This window comes from Oryza brachyantha, chromosome 12 (genome assembly GCF_000231095.2).
Source record: "Oryza brachyantha chromosome 12, ObraRS2, whole genome shotgun sequence".
Taxonomy (NCBI): Eukaryota; Viridiplantae; Streptophyta; class Magnoliopsida; order Poales; family Poaceae; genus Oryza; species Oryza brachyantha.
Window position 1 is genome coordinate 5,604,955 of NC_023174.2, and position 20,900 is coordinate 5,625,854.

General features: G+C 40.3%; 1 protein-coding gene across 1 annotated transcript; it reads left to right on the forward strand.

The window, feature by feature from the left end:
- The first annotated feature begins 14,215 nt into the window (after positions 1 to 14,215).
- On the forward strand, positions 14,216 to 20,864 carry LOC102717024 (WEB family protein At5g55860). The gene is made up of 3 exons (XM_006663878.3): positions 14,216 to 14,342; positions 15,376 to 15,576; positions 18,760 to 20,864. The coding sequence occupies exons 2-3, from the start codon at positions 15,406 to 15,408 to the stop codon at positions 20,530 to 20,532; spliced, it is 1,944 nt and encodes a 647-aa protein (XP_006663941.1). The 5' UTR covers positions 14,216 to 14,342; positions 15,376 to 15,405; the 3' UTR covers positions 20,533 to 20,864.
- The last annotated feature ends 36 nt before the right edge of the window (positions 20,865 to 20,900 follow it).

Here is a 20,900-nt window from a genome sequence, read left to right on the forward strand (position 1 = left end):
AAGCTTTGCACAATCAGCAACTAGAGTACGCGCGGCAACCAAAAGCAGAGCTCAAATCACAAGTTACAAAGAAATCACTACAAGTAGAGACGGAGACTTTTTACCGAAGTTCCAATCCTTGAGGAGATTGTACTCTTCGTTGAGGAGCTCAAACTTGAGCCGGGTTCTACAACCCTTTCCTCGGGGTTGCACTCAAGGTGTCTCTTCCCTTTCGGAGATAAGACCCAACCTTCACAAACCTTTCCTGGCGCACCACAAGAACTTTGGCGCCTCTAGGAACGACGCCTAGCCGTTAGGTGTCGTCAACCACCAAGAGTAACAAGCTAGCAAAGAGATCTTGGGGATGAATCTAGTGCTCAAGAAATTTCTCACGAAGTCAACAAACACCAAGCACTCAAACCAACTCAAAACAACCAACTCTCACACACACAAAATCCAAATCACTTAGATCCGTGGAGAGGAGAAAGTGAGAAAGCAAGGCTCAAAGTGAATCTCAAGAAATACAAGCCAAGGACATAGAGATGAACAAGTGAAGCAGCAACCCTAGCTTGAGGAGTTGGGGGGCTATTTATACCCCCCTCTCAGTTTCTGCCCATTAGGGGCAAAAGATTCTCTCTTCGAAACTTACGGAGGTCTCCTTCGGAACTTCCGGTCAATCCAAAATAACAGCCCCCAACACTTAGAAAATTCAAAGTCAACTGCGAAAAGTCAAGTCAACGGAAGTTTCGGTCAAAACCTTCGGAACTTCTGTGAATCTTACAGAACCGATTCTGACTCCTTCGGAACTTCCGTGGTTCTTACAAAACCGATTTTGATGCTTTTGAAACTTCCGAAGGTTCTCCTTCGGAACTTCCGTTAATCATACAGAACCAAATCTGACACCTTCGGAAGTTCCGACAGTACCTTCGGAACTTCCGTAAATTCCAGCACAACTTCAAAAAGATAGCAAAAGATGCACTTCAAAAATATTTCCGAGCAACGGATTCATTCATAGATTTCATTTGCGCACCCCTCTTTATAGTACGACATTCCTAGTTGACTCAAATTCAAAGTAAACACACACGCCAACACAAATATACCGATTTTTCTTCTCTTTTCACGTGGGCGGTGCAACAACAACTTTTTCATGAGTACTATTTATACCTTCATATTCTCACACACATCATTAGTCCTCATCATTTGATTGTCATTAATCACCAAAATAAATTAGGGCCTAGATGCACTTTCAGTCTCCTTCTTTTTGGTGAATGATGGCAACCATTTGATTCACAAGAGATAATTAAATAATTTTGACGAAATTTTGACATAAGGTAAAGATCGAGCTCCCCCTTAAGATATGCATTATATGCATAGAGTAGCTCCCTCTTACACCTTGCATCTCTCTCAATAAGCACAAATGTAAGCAAGCATAGATATAGCAATAGAAATAGCAACCTCACAAATAATATTACATCTCATCACATAGTCTTAAACGAATAGAAAATAATGATTGTTCCACCACATAGACAATGCAAATTAAACATGTAATGCAGATAGTTCGATGAATGCCATGCAATGCAGATAGTTCAAGTGTTCCAACCAACTCGACGCTAGAAAAATAGATTACTTCTCCCCCTTTGGCATCAAGACACCAAAAAGAGAAGCAGTGAAGGAACATAGTGATGACTCAGTTGTGGGGTGCATGTGTGTCAGCATCAAAATCCTCTTCCGACTCCCATTGCCACACCTCTGGCTCACTCACTTGGCCTTTAGATCCAGTGTCAGAGTGTGGCAAGTTGAGATGCTTCTGGATCTCCTTCAACCTCTGAGTGTTCTTCTTTCTTGCATTCCTTTCCTTTACAAGAATGTTGTGGTTGGAGGAATAGATAGTGAAGATCTTCTTTAAGAACTTGGTTGGGGAGGAGGACTTCTGCTGATTTGAAGCTCTAGTGTGACCCCGAGAAGAGCTAGGAATGTCACGCTGTCGGGATCCGCTAGCCTGGCTAGAACCACCAGCCTGACTGGTGCCTCCTTGCTCCCCCTCACCTCCAGACTCATAGAGTGGTTGATTCAGGCGAAGACCAAGCTTGGTGTGCTTGACTTCCTTGACAAAAGTGGTCCTTTGACAGTCTCAATCATAAGCATGATGTAGGAAGAGTAGCCCAGACCCTTTCTGTGAAAGACAGAGGTATTACAAATTTCATCCCAAATGTACCTAGGCACATTGAAGGGATCTAGGATCCTCATCCTGCGAAGAATGTTGCGAGTGTAGGAGTTGATGTAGCTAGCATCACCATTCTTGGGAGTAATGATCTTCCTCAACATCCTGTTGAGATAGACAAAGGTACGCTTGAGTCCTTTTACTACCCCCAAGTCTGGATTGCCTCTAGGGATGTACATGCGGGACATCATGCTATCATTAAGAACATCTTCGTTGTGTACTTTGTTGTAGATTTCTACAGGGTACTTCTCAAAACCAAGGAGGACCACAAAGTCATTGTAGGTGATATTGTACCACCTTTCATGTTTCATCCAAAACATGGTGTTCCCCTCAGGTCCTCTAAGTACACTGTGGCATAGAACTGAGCTATTATTTTCTCACACCAATCATGCTCAAGTTCCATGATCTCTAAGAGATATACGCCTGCAAATGTTGATGATCTCATTAACCACGGGAACATTCAGCCGGCGCAGACCGTCCCAGTCTATCAATGCATGGGAACAGTCTTGTGCTGCTTTGCCATGATCACTGTCTCATAGAAGTCCTACTGAAACTTGGTCCAGAAGCGACTATCTAACGCAGACCTTGTCGCATCTGGCATACTAAGAGATATGGCCCTCACAAGATCTTCCACCTTCTTGTTTCTGTTGGTCACTCTGCCTCTGTTGCCAACTGGCCTGTGAATGTATAGGGAACCAACCACGTCCCCAGTACGAAAACCCTGCCTGGTTGGATCAAAGCGCCCTACTGGCACTTTGGCTATGGCCCTTCTCTCTAGCAACCTTCCTCCAAGATTCACCCTCTCTGTCTGAGGGACATGCTCATGGTCGCTGGGAGACCAATCACTGTTAGTGACATTCTCTGAGGAGGAGGGAGTGCGCCCTCTTTGCCTTTTGCAATGTGGTAAACTTCTTTGTGGGAGTCATGATCCTTTCACACAAATAAGAATAAGAAAATAAGGATTTTAGGACTCTAGGAATGCAAAGCATGGGATTGTGCTCGGGGTTGAATCCTCTTCGGAACTTCCGAAGCAGCCTTTGGGACTTCCGGTGATCGTAAGTTCCGGTCAGCCCTTCGGAACTTCCGAAGGAGTTCAAACCCAAACCCCAAAACCCAAGATTTGCATGATTCAACCATGGAAATTGTGAATAAACCTTAGAAAAGTACTCTATAACCACGGATCTGTAGTTCTACCAAGCGGAATCCAAAGGTATTGTCCCAAGACATGTAGATCTAAGGAGGAACCAAGGAGAAACCGAAGGAAAATACCTTGAGACGATGAACTTGGTTAGAACTTGGACGAGATCGTCCCAAATCCCTCTCCACACCACGTGGAGTGCAAAGATCCTCCAAAGAACTTGGATCTAGCCCTAGTTTTGGTGGGGAGGAGAGAACTAGGGTTCTAACCGTGGGGTTGGTAAAAAGTGAAAAACTTTTACCCTCCCCACGGTCTCCCTCTATTTATACTTGGGGACCCCTTCGGAAGATCCGGTCCCCTTCACCGGAACTTCTGTCAAAGATACAGAACCGAAACTGGGAGTTTCGAAACTTCCGGTCGAGCTGACCAGAACTTCCGACGGAATGGAAAACCGTTCTGTAAGATCTACGAAACTTTCGGTCATCCTGACCGGAACTTCCGACGATTCCAGGAGGACTCTAAAAAACTTGTTTTCCGAAAGGATGACTCGACCAAAAACATTTTGATGATTTGGATGAGTAAGATTGAAACACATTGATCCATTAAGAATACAACTAGCTAAACTACAAACATTCATATCAAGTTACAATTTAACATATGGTAGCATGAGATGGATTATGCATATGCATGTTACCCTTCCTAGGAAGGGCATGTGTGAATCCATATAAATTGTGCTAGAACCAATATTTACACAAAATGAAGCTCCAAAAACACATAGATTCAGTTTATGCGCACAAGAGTGACTAGTGGTCATTCATGAATTGAATAAGCAATTTGTCACAAGGTGCTATGCATGCATGCAACATATCAAGCCACATTTCGAGAATCTAAGATATTTAGTTCACTCCTTAAGGTACAAAACCTATTCTCATCTAAGGGCTTGGTAAAAATATCTGCCAATTATTTTTCGGTTCCCACATGAGAAATTTCTGTGTCGCTCTTGGTGGAGTGATCTCTTAGGAAGTGGTGGCGGATATCTATGTGTTTTGTGCGAGAGTGTTGGACGGAATTGTTGGTAATTTTGATGACACTCTCATTATCACATAGAAGGAGCACTTTGCTCACATTTAGGCCATAGTCTTGCAAGGTTTGATTTATCCAAAGCAATTGAGCATAACAACTCCCCGCCAAAATGTGTTCCGCCTCGACGGTGGATAGGGCAACGGAGTTTTGCTTCTTGGAAGACCAAGAAATAAGGGACCTACACAAGAATTGGTAAGTACTCGATGTGCTCTTCCTATCCACTTTGCACCTGGCATAATCCGCATCGGAGTAACCAATGAGATTAAACCATGCACCCTTAGGATACCATAGGCCAAGATTAGGAGTATGAACTATGTATCTAAGAATTCTCTTAACGGCCACAAGATGACATTCCTTGGGAGCGGCTTGAAATCTTGCACACATACACAAGCTAAGCATAATGTCTGGCCTATATACACAAAGATAAAGCAAGGAGCTAATGATGGAACGGTATACCTTTTGATCGACGTCTTTACCTTGCTCGTTGAGGTCAAGATGTCCATTTGAAGGCATCGGTGTGCGGGTCGGTTTGGCATTCTCCATATCAAACTTCTTGAGCATGTCCTTAGCATACTTGGTTTGGCAAATGAAGGTTCCTTCCTTTAATTGCTTGATTTGAAGGCCGAGGAATAACTTCAATTCGCCCATCACGGACATCTCAAAACGCTTAGTCATCATCCTACTAAACTTATCACTAAAAGCTTGGTTAGTAGAACCAAATATAATGTCATCAACATATATTTGGCACACAAATAAATCTTTGCCATGTCTTTTAGTAAAGAGGGTAGTGTCGGCTTTGCCTATCTCAAAGCCATTTTTCACAAGAAAATCACGAAGGCATTCATACCATGCTCCAGGAGCATGCTTAAGCCCATAGAGCGCCTTGGGAAGCTTGTACACCTGATTTGGGTACTTGGGGTCCTCAAAACCCGGCGGTTGTTCCACATATACCAACTCGTTGATAGGCCCATTTAGAAAGACACTTTTCACATCCATTTGGTATAGCTTGAAATCATGGTTAGTTGCATAAGCAAGTAATATACGAATTGACTCAAGTCTAGCAACCGGCGCGAAGGTTTCACCAAAATCGAGTTCCTCGATTTGTGTGAACCCTTGCACCACTAACCTTGCTTTGTTTCGTGTAACAACCGTATTTTCATCTTGTTTGTTGCGAAAGACCCATTTTGTACCAATCACGTTTTTATCGTGGTTGCTCTACTAGTGACCACACTCGGTTGCGCGTGAAGTTGTTGAGTTCTTCTTGCATGGCCATCACCCAATCGGCATCTTCAAGTGCCTATTCCACCCTAAGTGGCTCAATAGAGGAAACAAACGAGTAATGTTCACAAAAAATTGCGACACAAGATCGAGTTGTTACCCCTCTATTTATATCACCAAGGATGTTGTCGGTGGGGTGGTCACGATGGATGCTTTGATGAACTCTTGGGTGAGGTACTTGTGGTACATCTTCACGACTTTATTCATCTTGCTCATGAATTGTTAATGACGGTGGTTCTTGCACTTGTGATGTTGATGGCTCAACACGTGTTGATGAAGAAGGGTCATCTCCATTTGACACTTAAGGATGTACATCCCCAATAGCCATCCTCCATATAGCTTCATAAGGTATCTCTTCTTCATCTAGCACATGAGAATCAACTTGCTCCTTTTGGGAGCCGTTAGTTTCGTCAAACGTCACATCACGCGTGATTTCAACAACACCAGAGGTCTTGTTGAAAACACGGTATGCACACAAGTTTGACGCATAGCCAAGCAAGAACCTCTCATCCACTTTAGGCGCAAATTTGCATGGTCTTGCCTTCTTGTTAAGAATAAAACACTTGCTACCGAAAACTTGAAAGTATGAGATGTTCGGTTTGTTACCGGTAAGAAGTTCATAGGATGCCTTCTTTAGAAGGCGATGGAGATACAACCGGTTGATGGCGTGACATGCGGTGTTGACAGCTTCGGCCCAAAACCGATCCAATGTCTTATACTCTTATACTCATCTAGCATGGTCCTTGCCATCTCGATAAGTGTTCTATTCTTCCGCTCTACTACTCAATTTTGTTGAGGGGAGTAGGGAGCGGAGAACTCATTCTTGATGCCTTCATGATCAAGATATTCTTCAATGTTGTTGTTTTTGAATTCACCACCATTGTCGCTTCGGATTTGCTTGATCTTGACATCAAATTCGTTTTGCGCTCTTCTTGCAAACTTTTTGAATATTTCTTGTGTCTCACTCTTGTCATGCAAAAAGAAAACCCAAGTATAGCGTGAAAAATCATCTACCACTACAAGACCATATTAGTTACCTCCGATGCTTATGTAAGCAATCGGCCCGAAGAGGTCCATGTGTAGAAGCTCCAAGGGTCTCGTGGTGGTCATCACATTCTTGACAGGGTGTCATGCTCCAACTTGCTTCCCGGCTTGACATGCGCTACACACTCTATCTTTCTCAAAATGCACATTTGTTAGTCCTTCGATATGATCCCCTTTTAGAAGTTTGTGAAGATTCCTCATTCCAACATGGGCTAGTCTCCGATGCCACAACCACCCCATGTTGGACTTGGCCACTAGACACGTCTCAAGTTTCGCTTCTTTCAAAGAGAAGTCAACAAGATAAAGCTTGCCCTTGAGAACACCTCTAAAGACCATGGAGGAATCATCCCTTCTAAAAACAGTCACATCAACATCGGTAAATAGACAATTATGTCCAAGCTTGCATAATTAAGAAACGGAAAGAAGATTGGAATTTAGAGATTTTACCAAAAGAACATTTGAGATGGAGAGGTCATTGGAGATTGCAATCTTACCCAATCCAATGACCTTTCCCTTACCATTTTCTCCAAAGACGATGTTCTCTTGAGAAGATCCGTTTTCATCAAGAGAGGAAAACATCGACTTTTCTCCGGTCATGTGGTTGGTGCAACCACTATCGATCACCCAACTCCTTCCACCGGACACATTTTCCTACAAGAGTTCAACTTCTTGCTTTAGGTACCCACACCTGCTTGGGTCCTTTCATGTTAGTGACAAGTGCCTTTGGCACCCAAATAGCTCTCTTGATAGAAATATGTTTGCCCCGAGGACCAACATAGCGAGCCACAACACGACCATTGGAATTCCTCCTAAGAACATAAGAGGTATCAAATGAACAATGAGGCATATGAGTAATAGGAAGGATACTTTTGGCCTTGACAAAGTTGTCAAGCCCTTTGATCTTCTTGATCATCACATTTCTATCAACTCTTCCCTCAGGTGGAGGAATGTACCTAAGGCCTTCATGGTTGTGGTTGTCACGTTGGTACCCGAGGTACTCCTTTAGAGCCTTACTACCCATGTGGCACTTGAGGAGCCCATTATTGAGTAGCCCCATGAGTTTCTCATTTTAAGCGGTCAAGGCTTTCACGGCCTTGGCGTTTGAGGTACAAGCATCAAGGTCATGGTCCTTGCATTTAACACATGGCTCATTGCTTGACTCCTTTGAGTTTTTAGACATCTCACTAAGGGAAGGAGAGCACTTGTTGAGTGTGTCAAGCTTATCCTCTAGAGAGTGGTATGTATTTTCCAAGTTTTCCACCTTCTCTAGAACCTTCGCATTTGACTCCTCAAGTAGTGAGGATGAGTCTTTGGTGTCTTTGTAAAGACGCGCAAATGTCACGTAGCTCTTTTTCTCCCTAGTGAGTTCCCTCTCGAATTCAAGAGTACGTTCTTTCTCACGAATAAGCATAGCCTCTTGCTTCTCGAGAAGGGACTCTTGACCCTCAATGGTGTCAAGCAATTCACACATGGTCGGCAAGGACTCCTTGCTTAGCTCATCAACTAACTCATCTTCAACCTTATCATCATCACTCCCACACACTTCATCAATCAAATCATGACTAAATAATTTAGAGTAAGATGATATCTTGCGCTCTTTTGCCATAAGACAAAGAGGAGCGTCATTGTCACTATCATAGTTGAAGAGGGTTGGTGGCGATGGTGGTGAAGACTTGATGGCGACGGTTGCCATTCCATCTTCATCACTTGAGCTTGAGTCGCTCTCGGAGTCGGAGGTCCACTCATCACCAATATGAGCTTGCCCCCTTTCCTCCTTCTTCCCATGCTTGCCCTTGTTCTTCTTGAAGTGCCTCTTCTTCTTCTTCTTCTTCTTCTTCTTCTTCTTCTTCTTCTTGCCGTCATCAAGCTTGGGGCACTCGGCGATGAAGTGCCCGGTTTCACCACTCAAAACACTTGCGTGATGAGTGCCTTCCCCTTGACTTGCCGAAGCTTGACTTGGAGGCGCCTCCCTTGAAGAAGCTGCTTCTTCTCATGTACTTCCCAAGCCGCTGGACGAACAATGCCATGTCATCCTCGGCTTGAGAGGTACACTCTTCATCAACCTCGGCCTCCTTGACGGCTTTCAAGGCTATATCTTGTTTCTTCGGTGTTGAGCCTTGAGAGATGAAGTTGCAAGAATCCTTGGATTCTCGCTCTATCAAGTCATGAGCAAGGATTCGCCCAAGCACGTCATGAGTTGTCAAGGTGTTGAAGTCAGCACGCTCAGGTATGAGGGTTACCAAACTAGAGTTCTTTGGTGTGATAGCCCGGAGCATCTTCTTCACGAAATAACTATCCATCATGTCCTTGCACCCAAGTCCCTTGATCTCGTTGATGATCTTGCACAACCGGTCGTACATCTCACTTGGGGTCTCTTCCGGCTTCAACATGAACCTCTCCAATTGTCCCTTCAAGATCACCACCTTTGATTCACGCACCTCGTCGGTGCCTTCATGGACATTACGGAGGGTGTCCCAAATTTTCTTGGCGCTCTTGATCCCATCGACCCGGTTGAACTCACTTGGACTCAATGCACTAAGGAGTGCATTGGTAGCTTGAGCATTCTTGTGCTCATTCATGTCATCTTATTCAATGGGCGTCGTTGGGTTCTGCAAAACATAGCCATTTTCAACTATTCTCCAAATAGATGGGTTAATAGACTTTAAATGCATCTTCATTCTATGCTTCCAAGCGGCATACTCTGTACCGTTGAAGTACAGTGCCTTGCCACTATAGAAGAAATAGGATGTAGATGTAGAATAATCATGCCCGATGACGGAGTAATCACCATCACCCTTCTTCTCTCCCAACATGATCTCTCCAAGCGGTTAAGCCTAATAAGGAGATTAGGCTCTGATACCAATTGAAAGAGTATATCAAGGCCTAGAGAGAGGTGAATAGGTGATTTAAAAATTAAACCTAAAAAGCGGAAGCTGAGACTTTCGGAAGTTCCAGTCAAGTTCTTCGGAACTTCTGGCCTTCGGAAGTTCCGTTGGTCTTCGGAACTTCCGACAGCACCAAATCTAGAACGAGAAATGAGTAGATCTAGCCAACCAAACCTTAAATAAGCAAACCACCACCACGCTTTGCACAATCAGCAACTAGAGTACGCGGGGCAACCAAAAGCACAACTCAAATCACAAGTTAGAGAGAAATCACCACAAGTATAGACGGAGACTTTTTACCGAAGTTCCAATCCTTGAGGGGATTGTAATCTCCGTTGAGGAGCTTAAACTTGAGCCGGGTTCTACAACCCTTCCCTCGGGGTTGCACTCGTGCGCTCCCCCTCACTCGAGGTGTTTCTTCCCTTTCAGAGGTGAGATCCAACCTTCACAAACCTTTTTCGGCGCACCACAAGAACTTTGGCGGCTCTAGGAACGACGCCTAGCTGTCTAGGTGTCCTCAACCACCAAGAGTAACAAGCTAGCAAAGAGATCTTAGGGATAAATCTAGTGCTCAAGAAATTTCTCCCGAAGTCAACACCAAGCACTTAAACCAACTCAAAACAACCAACTCTCACACACACAAAATCCAAATCACTTAGATCCGTGGAGAGGAGGAAATGAGAAAGCAAGGCTCAAAGTGAATCTCAAGAAATGCAAGCCAAGGGCATAGAGATGAACAAGTGAAGCAGCAACCCTAGCCTGAGGGGTTGGGGGATATTTATACCCCCTCTCAATTTCTGCCCGTTGGGGCAAAAGATTCTCTCTTCGGAACTTTCGGAGGTTTCCTTCGGAACTTCCGGTCAGTTCAAAATAACAGCCCCCAACACTTAGAAAATTGAAAGTCAACTACGAAAAGTCAAGTCAACGGAAGTTTCAGTCAAAACCTTCGGAACTTTCGTGAATTTTACAGAACCGATTCTGGCTTCTTCAGAACTTCCGAATGTCTCCTTCGGAACTTCCGTAGTTCTTATAGAACTGATTTTGACCCCTTCGAAACTTCCGAAGGTTCTCCTTTGGAACTTCCATCAATCATACAGAACCGAATCTGAACCTTCGGAAGTTCCGACAGTACCTTCGGAACTTTCGTAAATTTCAGCACAACTTCAAAAAGATAGCAAAAGATGTGCTTCAAAAATATTTCCGAGCACCGGATTCATTCATAGATTTCATTTGCACACCTCTCTTTATAGTACGGCATTCCTAGTTAACTCAAATTCAAAGTAAACACGTACGCCAACACGAATATACCGATTTTTCTTCTCTTTTCACGTGGGCGGCATAACAACAACTTTTTCATGAGAACTATTTATACCTTCACATTCTCATACACATCATTAGTCATCATCATTTGATTGTCATTAATCACCAAAACAAATTAGGGACCTAGATGCACTTTTAATACAGTGGTCGAGTAGTACTATCACTCTATGAGTGGGATAAGCTTCAATTCGTCTTTTCACTCCTGCTTATATTTATAATTCAAATGTTAAATTTTTAACTTTAAATTTGAGGTTGATTTTGGAGCTTTTTTATTGAAGTTTATTTTCTGCCTTTGGCTTTTAGATCACTAATAATACGCATGTAAAAGTTTATTTATAAATTATTTTTTATTTGTAAATACGTTGTTCGTCTTTTTACATGAAAAACCCAACCAATCACCTCCATAATCTGTTGCATTATGTAAAGATGCTAGACCTAAGCACATGTACCAAAAGGTTGGTCAAATTAAATGGAATATATTATGATTGGTGAGAAGATTAGATGGTGAACTTCAGGGATGGTAGCTCGTGGCTGGCTAAAAAAAAAGAGAGAAAATGTAGAAGCATAATTTGTTATATGTTAGGAAAAAATTTAAATGTTAGAATCTGCTATATTTTGGAATACTATCGCCCTTTTCTCACAAAACAGTCTGTGTTATTCGTATACCATTGAAATGGACTTTCCGTGTTGCGACCCAAGATATTTTACCGGTAAACCGTAAAAGTCTCCTAGTAGTAATTCTCAAAGAACACATCCGTAGGTAACTAGGTATTTATAGCATGTGGTCTTGTTAAAAAAAACTTTATGTGTAGACTTTAACTAATTGATATATGATAAAAACATATTCTCGGTAGCAACAAAACCAACATGTGTAAAGAGAAAGAAAAGAGAAATAATATATTGGCATAATTTTGATACACTACATAGCTACACATGCAATTTAGTTAATCATCAATAAAAAATAAAAATTCACAAAGTTTTAGGCATATTAAAATACTCAAAAAAAAATATACTACCTCCATTCCTTTTAAATTGACATAGTTGATCAGTCTGATTTTATATTTTATGAAAAAAACTCTTAGATTATGATGCAACTATGTTTATAAAGTCTACAATTTCTGCTGAGTAATAGCAGAAACATGTATAGAGGTGCTGACACTACGGTCTAATTTAATAATGTAAATAAGATATTATAATTTTTTAAACAATCATATATAAACCAAGCATTCAAATTTATTTGTCTATTAAGCATTTGTTAATTTGATTATTTTAACAAACTCTAATAAAATAGCACCAAACTACCAATTAACTGAGTCTGTTATGGTTTTGGATAATTAATTATAGGTTGAATCACATTGTAATAAATTAAGAGTTTTCAAGTTTAAACAGTAATTATAGAACTTGTAAGACCATGCTTACATGCTAATTTCAAAAATTTTCCAATATCAAATTGATACACTAGTTTTAGAATACTACAATATCAAGTTGACATATTGCAAGGATAATGTTAATTAAATAATTTATTCATATTATCTGATATTAACATAAAATTTAAACTCTATAAAGCTAAATTTAGTAGAAACCACTTTATACAAACATGAGATACATTACATACAACTTTCCGTCTTTCTATAATAAATAAAATTTTCTTGATGTTGTATATATCAAAAATGCAAAACAACTGTGCGACTCTTAAGTCTAAATTTATTATGAGTTTAAAAAATTCTTCATGTCATATTATATTACATGAAAAAAATATTTAATCAAATACTAACTGATCATAAAATTCATAGGAAATATTTATTGCCTGAGTTTTTTGTAGTTTAATAAAATATTACATAATAATCGTGCGACTCTTAAGTCTAATTATGAGTTCAAAAAAATTCTTCGTGTTATATTACATAATACATAAAAAATATTTAAATCAAATATTAAGTGGTCATAAAATTCATATAAAAAAATTTATATATTTATCTTTATATAAAGTCTAATATATAAAAAGTGTTTCTGATTTTTAGTTGATTTTCTAACATGTGGAAACTTTATAATTGTTAAGATAACTTCTAATTTAGAAAACCACCGATATATGGAAAATCTACGTAAAGGGATGTTTAGTATGTCCTTGATTTAAAAAATGATGAACTAAGTATGTACCATGAGAAAATAATTCATGCACTATATGGTCGATTATGATTAAAAAATTATATATTTATCTTTATATAAAGTCTAGTATATAAAAAGCGTTTCTAATTGAAAATATATTTTCTAACGTATGGAAACTTTATAACTGGTAAAATAACTTCTAATTTAGAAAACCACTTATATATGAGAAATCTTAGTAAAGAGAGGTGGAGTCTGTCCTAGATTTAAAAAATGATAAATGAAGTATATACGACGAGTAAAAATAATTCTTGTACTATATGGTTGATGAAAGGAGTACCTAGACCCAGTAGTAATATATATATATATATATATATATATATATATATATATATACATACTCTATATAATTATAATTATAATTATATATAATATATAGGCCCTGTTCGGCAGCCAGGTTAGATATCTAAGAGCCCTCGTTTTCCGTGCGCACGCTTCCCGAACTACGGTGTATTTTTTACGAAAATTTTCTATAGAAAAGTGGTTTTAAAAAATCATATTAATCTATTTTATATTTTTTTAATAATTAATAATTAATTAATCATATACTAATCTATTACTACGTTTTCCGCGCCAGATAACTTACACTCTTCCCCCTCAGCCGAACACAGTCATAGTAGTGTTGAGCATCTCAACCTTTTCGCTTATGCTTATCTATAAACTCAAATTTGAATTTTAAAACTTAAATTTCTAGTTTTTTTTTATCACAGCTTGTTTTCAACATTTGCTTTTAGAATATATGTATAATAGTTTTACCTAAAAATTATATATTTTTTTCAATAAATATACCCCTACAAAGATTTATGGACCCACCACGGCTTTCCCGTGCGCGTGGGCCCACCCTTCAGGGAGACAACACGTGGGCCCACCCAGCGCCATTGAATCGGCTATTGGATACCCGGAAAATACGTGCGCCCCACCAAACCGAGGCGGTCATCTTCTCCGCTCACGCACGTTCCTTTCCGACCGATCGTCCCTCCTAACCCCCCCGCAAACCTCAACGTCCCCCTCCCACCCGCGCCGCCGCCGCCGGCGATCCCCGCCCCCCCCCCCTCCCCTCCCTCTCTTTCTTCTCTCCCGTACGCGGCAGGGACAGCCGGCCTGCGTGCTCCCCCTCCGCGCTCTCCCTTGCGGCGGCCCAGGACGGGCTCCTCCTCCTCTCTCCTCCCGGCTTCACCCGTCGCCTGCGCTGATCTCCCGCGAGCAGGGCCGCTGTCGTTCTACATCCTCACCGGTGAGCATCCATCCATCCACGTCCTCTTTTCTCGTCTCTCTCTATGCACGCGGTTTTTTTTTTCCTTCTGGAACCTGCGCTGTGAACCCTAGATAGGTTCTCTCCTGGATCTGGCTTAATTTGCGTTAATAATAACCTTAAGGGAGACTAATGAAAGGTATTTTTTGGTTCTCCAAAAGTTTGGGCGTTCAACTGAATCCCCAGGCTGCACAATAGATCCACCCCTGCCCGTATACTCTGAGAATGAAAGGAATTTGTGAATGCTTCAAAATGTCAGCGCTCTAGAAAAATCATGCCATGTGTAGATTTTTGTTTTTCTAAGAATACGTTACTATTGAGCGAAAGAGGTGGCAAAGGTACATTATCACTAGGAGCGAAATGGCATTGCTCAATGGAAATTCCATCACAATTGCCCATTTATGATATGCAAATTACTTCTTTGCTACCAATGGTAGACGGAGGCATGATCGTTATTGATACATAGAGCTTGTCCTTTTTTAGGGCCTAGGAACCAGAAAAAAAGCCTTTTTGCTAACCCGTTCCATTTAGCGCCAGATGACACATGCTCTTGAATTATGAGATTACTAGTTGGTGTCACCATGCAAACATATATGACCTTGTGTTGGGGGAGGGGAATCTCATACTAAAATTTGAAAATAAATACCTTGTAAAAAATATTGGATAGATGGGCCTTACCTGTAGTTTTTCAATCTCAAAATAGAAAGTAAATTAACCTGTAGCATTATCTTAAAGTAATCCCCTATTCCTTAGGAGACTTGTGAATCGGATTTGCTTACCTGTAGCATTACCTGTAGTTTATATATAGAATGACCCTATAGATAATCAATTTATGTTTTCTTAGAATGCTGGTAAGTTATATAGGAGAATCGGATTTGCTTAGTGGCCTTTTAGCGCATCCATTTCTGTTCATCAAACTTGCCGTGTTAGTATTTATAATCCAGTTACGAACATAGCATAACAATAATTTTTCTGTAATCATCATTTTGTAACTCCATTATATTTTCTGTGGCAGTTTTCCTATAATATATTAGGAAAGGAAAATATGGCTACGAAAGTTCGTCAACCTTCAACTGATGCAGAAAAAACAGAGGTTGGAGAAATAGACACAAGGGCTCCTTTTGAATCTGTTAAAGCTGCAGTGAGCTTATTTGGGGAAGTTCGGTTTTCATCTGACAAATCAGCTGCAAGGAAGCCAAAGCCGCCTCAGGCAGAGGTAGAGACTTGTGAAATGAACATTGCATTGTAGATTCATTTTAGTACTGATCTGTGCATGGATATCTCTGTGAAGGTTTAACACACTGATTTTGTGTTGAATGTTAAGCATGCCTGCTAGTGAGATCTTTAAAAGTACAATATTGACAAAAAATGCTGACCTCATAGTAATCTTATGCAATAAAGTTCTGTGACCTTCAAATTTAGTGATATTTTCAACTGTTGCCAATATACCATTGTTTTGATCATCCTTTCTTAACCCTTTCAAGTGTCTAATTAGTTCATGCGGTGCTCTTTTGAAGCTGTTGCCTCTATTTTCTTATATGGAATTTATCTTATTAGCAAACTATTTGATTTGCTGCATTCTCCAATGTCTGCCAGAAGATATATTTTTTAGAGAGTTTTCCTTTTTGTTCTTTTTTATACAGGAATCAGGACAGTGTGGAAATTAGGAATTTCAGTCTTTTCTCCAGCCTGTTTGCTGTTTTTTACCTTTCCTGTGGAAAATATGATGTTTTTTAATCAACATATCATTGTGAAATTAACACTCTCTATTTATGATTCTAATGACAGGAGAAATTTGTTTTGCATTTCTGATAGAATAGTATTTTTCGCCTTCTACTATTCTTTTAGGTGTTCTCATAGTTGTATTTAGTTCACATCTTTCAAACTACCATTTAGAAGATAGTTTAACTTGTTGGGAGAGATAGATAGAGAAAGAATGGATATATAGGGGAATGGATAACTCATCAAATAGCATATACGTTAGTTTTATTGTAAAGAGAAACATGGATTTATACCAGTCAGAAAAGTTCACTTTGAACACTCATAGATTACTGGATTTATTTGTCACCTCTTTTTTCATCTCCAAATAGTGAAACTAGTATTTCTTGTTGCCAATCCTTGTGTCACATGATAATTACCATGTCTGTAGTCGTGTAAGCACAACAAAGAAACATTGATCCAGCTAATCATGGTAGTATGATTTACATGAGGAACTGGTATTTTTTAAGATTAGATTTGAATCAAAATGATACTACCAATGTCATTCCTAGTTGGTAGTGACATCCTTGATCCAGTTTATGGCCTGTGAACCACCATGTCTATCGATCTGGTGTGCAATACGTTCCCATACCCATTCCTTTATCCCTGTGTCTGTTGCCTTGGACCTTGGTTCACTAGTCTTTAACTTCTCTGAGGCCGCGTTCGTTTCAAGCCTAGTAAGTTAACTTAGCCCGGCGCGGAAAACATAGTAATAGATTAGTACATGATTAATTAATTATTAATTATTAAAAAATATAAAATAGATTAATATGATTTTTTAAAACAACTTTCCTATAGAAAATTTTTGCAAAAAGTACACTGTTTAGCAGTTCGGGAAGCGTGCGCGCGGAAAACGAGACGGATAAGTTAACTTATTGGGGTGGTCAAACGCAGCCTGAGTCCATTACGCATTATGGTTGCATGTGCCACCAATTGAAGCAGGGGCAGCAGCAGGCTGGTTAGAGCAACGGCTTGGCAGAGGAAGTTAGCAGCAGCTGATAGGTGGGACTATTAATTGGATGAAAAGAGTGGCAGGGTCAAGATGGTGGAAGCAGTGTTTTATACAGTGTTTGGCTGTTGCATGGTATGTAAGTGGGGCAAAGAGCCAAGGTGACCTAGCTGCTGCATAGATTACGGACATGTGTTGTTAGCAGGAAGCAGCGTTACTACTTTATGGAAGAATAGCTTCACATGGGCACCCAGTTAGCAATCTTAGCAGCAATTGCATGTGTGCACAAACACGTTGCCGTCGTCATGTGTGTATACAGCCGGGTTTTTTATAGCATGTGCAGCTAACTTGCCGGCCCATATGGGTATGCTTGTCTGGCCCAATATTGCTACCCTATGTGTGCTTGTAGCCCACATGTATATGCCTTTTTCTAAACATGCTTGCCCCAGAAAAATTACACATATAAACCTTATACATATAACTTCATACATACAAACTTACATACAACATATAAACTTTATATGTATAAAGTTAATACATAAAAAAATGTACAAATAATATTATACAAATTTTTATGCATAGAATTTTATAAATAGAAATTTTATACATAGAAACATTTGATATAGAAATATCCATGTATAAATTTTCTGTGTTTAAATATTCTACACAGCATCGTAAAAAAAATAAACATGATAGGCCCACTTGGGTCCATGCAGCAAGCCAAAAATGGAAAAGAAAAGAGGCCCACACTGCAAACAGAAAAAAAAGAAGCAAACACCCACTGCTCCCTATGATCGATTTGCATGGATGTGCGCTGTGCCCATGTCCACACAGATGTTTCAGGTAAACAGGCAGCATGCCAACACCAGCGCAGCCACCTGAGCGGCACAAAACAGAGGCTGGGATGGAGAGCAGAAATGGAAGTGAGGTAGTAGTTTTAGGTTGTTCAGTGGTGACATCACTAGTTTTCAGTATAGGCAGCCTGATCAATGCTGAATAATGTCGTAGTTATGCATCTTTCCTTAGCATGGCTACTAGGATACCATGCAACTGAAAACCAGCTAAAAACTACAGTGATTTTGGGCGAGTAGGTGATTTTGCCTTTTTATGATTCAAAGGAACCAAGGGGTCTTTTTTTTTATTGGGATTTTGTTTATGGACAGAATTTCTTATGGGGGCCATGATGGTGAGTGGACACTTTTAAAACTGAGCTAAATTTCTATTTGATTTGTTTTGGATTAGACAGGAGTCAACACAACAAAAGGAACCACGGATAGAAACAATAGTTGCTATTTTTCATGGAGGTGGTGACCGCAGATAATTCACAGTGCCTAATGTTTGGATTCTATCCAATTTAGATCAGCTAAATTTGTCAAATATGTGCACCATCCAGACAGGCAGAGACGCTGTCTTTGTCAGCTGTTTCCATTTTTTAAAAAATTTTAATCAAATTTTATTATCTTTTGAAGATGCATTTTTTTGTATATAGTTAAGATAACATGTTTTTTCATGCATTTAGATCTCTTTAGTTTTATAGCATGGTCCTTTATATCTCGATGAAGTAAGAGCTAGACACTTGTATGGTTTAACTGACAGTCTATACTTAATTATCCATGGGGTTGCATTTCTTTGGTATCTGATAATCCAAATATACTCTGATGCTTGCAATTTTGGAATTCTATTCTGTGGCAGAGGGTGTTAGCTAAGGAGACAGAACTGCACTTGGCCCAGAAAGAGTTAAATAAATACAAGGAACAGCTCAACAATGCTGAGACAACCCGAGTACAAGCGTTGTCTGAGCTGGAGAAAGCTAAGAAAACCGTTGAGGACCTAACCAATAAGCTGGATACTATCAACAAGTCCAAAGAGCTGGCTATTCAGGCAACAGAGGATGCAAAAAATCGAACCAAGCAGCTTGAAGGTGGAGATTCGCTTGAAGCTGTTGGAAAAGATGGACCTTTGAAGCAGGAATTGGAGATCGCAAGGGAACAGTATGTTGTTGCTCTGGCAGATCTTGATGCAGCAAAACAGGAGCTTAGAAAGCTCAAGAAGGATTTTGAAGCATCATTAGATATGAGATTGGCTGCAGCACAACAGGAAGAGGAATCATTGCTCTTAGCTGAAAAAAACAAGGAAAAGGCTGATCAGCTTCGCAATGAGATTGCTGCAATTCAGGAGTCTCTTATGCATGTGAAGGAAGCCACTGAACAAGCACATGAAGAAGAGTCACAAATCCTTGCTGAGAAAGATGTCGCTAGGAATACATACAAACAAGCTTTGGAAGAAACTGAGAAGAAATTGTCCTCTTTGAAAAATGATTTTGATCCTGCTGTCTATGAAAGTCTCAAAGAAAAGCTAGATGAGACAAATTCGGAAATTTCATCTATGCAGAAAAAGATCGAAGATGCTCGGGCTCAAGATTTGGAGTCCGTTGCTACTGTCAGCACAGAGTTGGATGATGCTAAGGAAATGTTGCAGAAAGTGGCAGAGGAGGAAAGTTCTCTTCGAAGTTTAGTAGAATCACTTAAACAAGAGCTAGAAGCTGTAAAGCTGGAGCATGATCAGCTCAAACAGAAGGATACAGAAACTGAATCCATAGTTGGAGACCTACATGTGAAGCTTCAGAAATGCAAATTGGAGCTTGAGGCAGCCGTAGCTGCTGAATCAAAAGCAACATCAGCCTCTGATGACTTGATGTTGGCCCTTCAACAGCTCTCCTCTGAGTCAAAAAATGCCCTGCAGGAAGCTGAAGTAATGCAAAAAAATGCTGCAGATTTAAGAGATGAAGCTGAAGCTGCACGAGTCGCATTAGCAGAAGCTGAACAAAAGTTGCAATCGGCTTTAAAAGAAGCAGAAGAAGCAAAATCAGCTGAATCAAAGGCCCTTGATCAGATCAAGCAACTGTCAGAAAGGGCAAGTGCTGCTCGGGCCTCAACTTCTGAATCTGGAGCGAAGATAACAATATCAAAAGAAGAGTTTGAATCACTTAGCCGAAAGGTGGAAGAGTCCGAGAAATTGAGTGAGATGAAAGTTGCTGCCGCTATGGCTCAAGTGGAGGCTGTCAGGGCCAGTGAGAACGAGGCAATTAAGAAATTGGAATCTGCCAGGAAAGAGATGGAAGACATGGAATTGGCAACAGAGGAAGCACTAAAGAGGGCAGATATGGCTGAAGCAGCAAAGAAAGCTGTCGAAGGTGAGCTTAAGAGGTGGCGTGAGAAGGAACAGAAGAAAGCTGCTGAAGCTCAGCCTGCTCCAGAAGCGCAAGCATATGAAACTGCATCTCCACCTGTACAGAAAGCGTCTACTGGAAAAGCCACTGAGAAGAATGATGGGCATCAAAGGAACACCAGAACACTACTGAAAAAGAGCTTTATGCTGCCAAACATCACAAACATGTTTCATAAGAAGAAGAATCATGCTGACGGGAGTTCTCCTTCACACCTTCCTGGGGAAAAGTCTGTATAATCTTTCTGAAGCTCTCATCTACGTCATGTGACTCCAAACTCGGAATCATGGATTTAATATGTATGATATATTTGTAGTTGCTTGTAATATATATAATGATGTCCTGGTCTATATCTATGACTTGGCTGTTCTGACTATCTGGGCTCCTGTGATAAGTTTTTTCTTTTGTACCTCTGAAATTCACTGTGGTATCAACATAAATAACCACGTTTTATTCATGTTTTGCATTGTCATCTAATGCAACGTTGAAGTGTCAAGTTCTGGATTATTGAGTTTGTTTTCTAGCCGTCACAGTTACCAATGAACATGAAGATCGTGATGTGTTTTGCTAATGTACCATGTAATGTTGCCTCATCATTGGCATAATC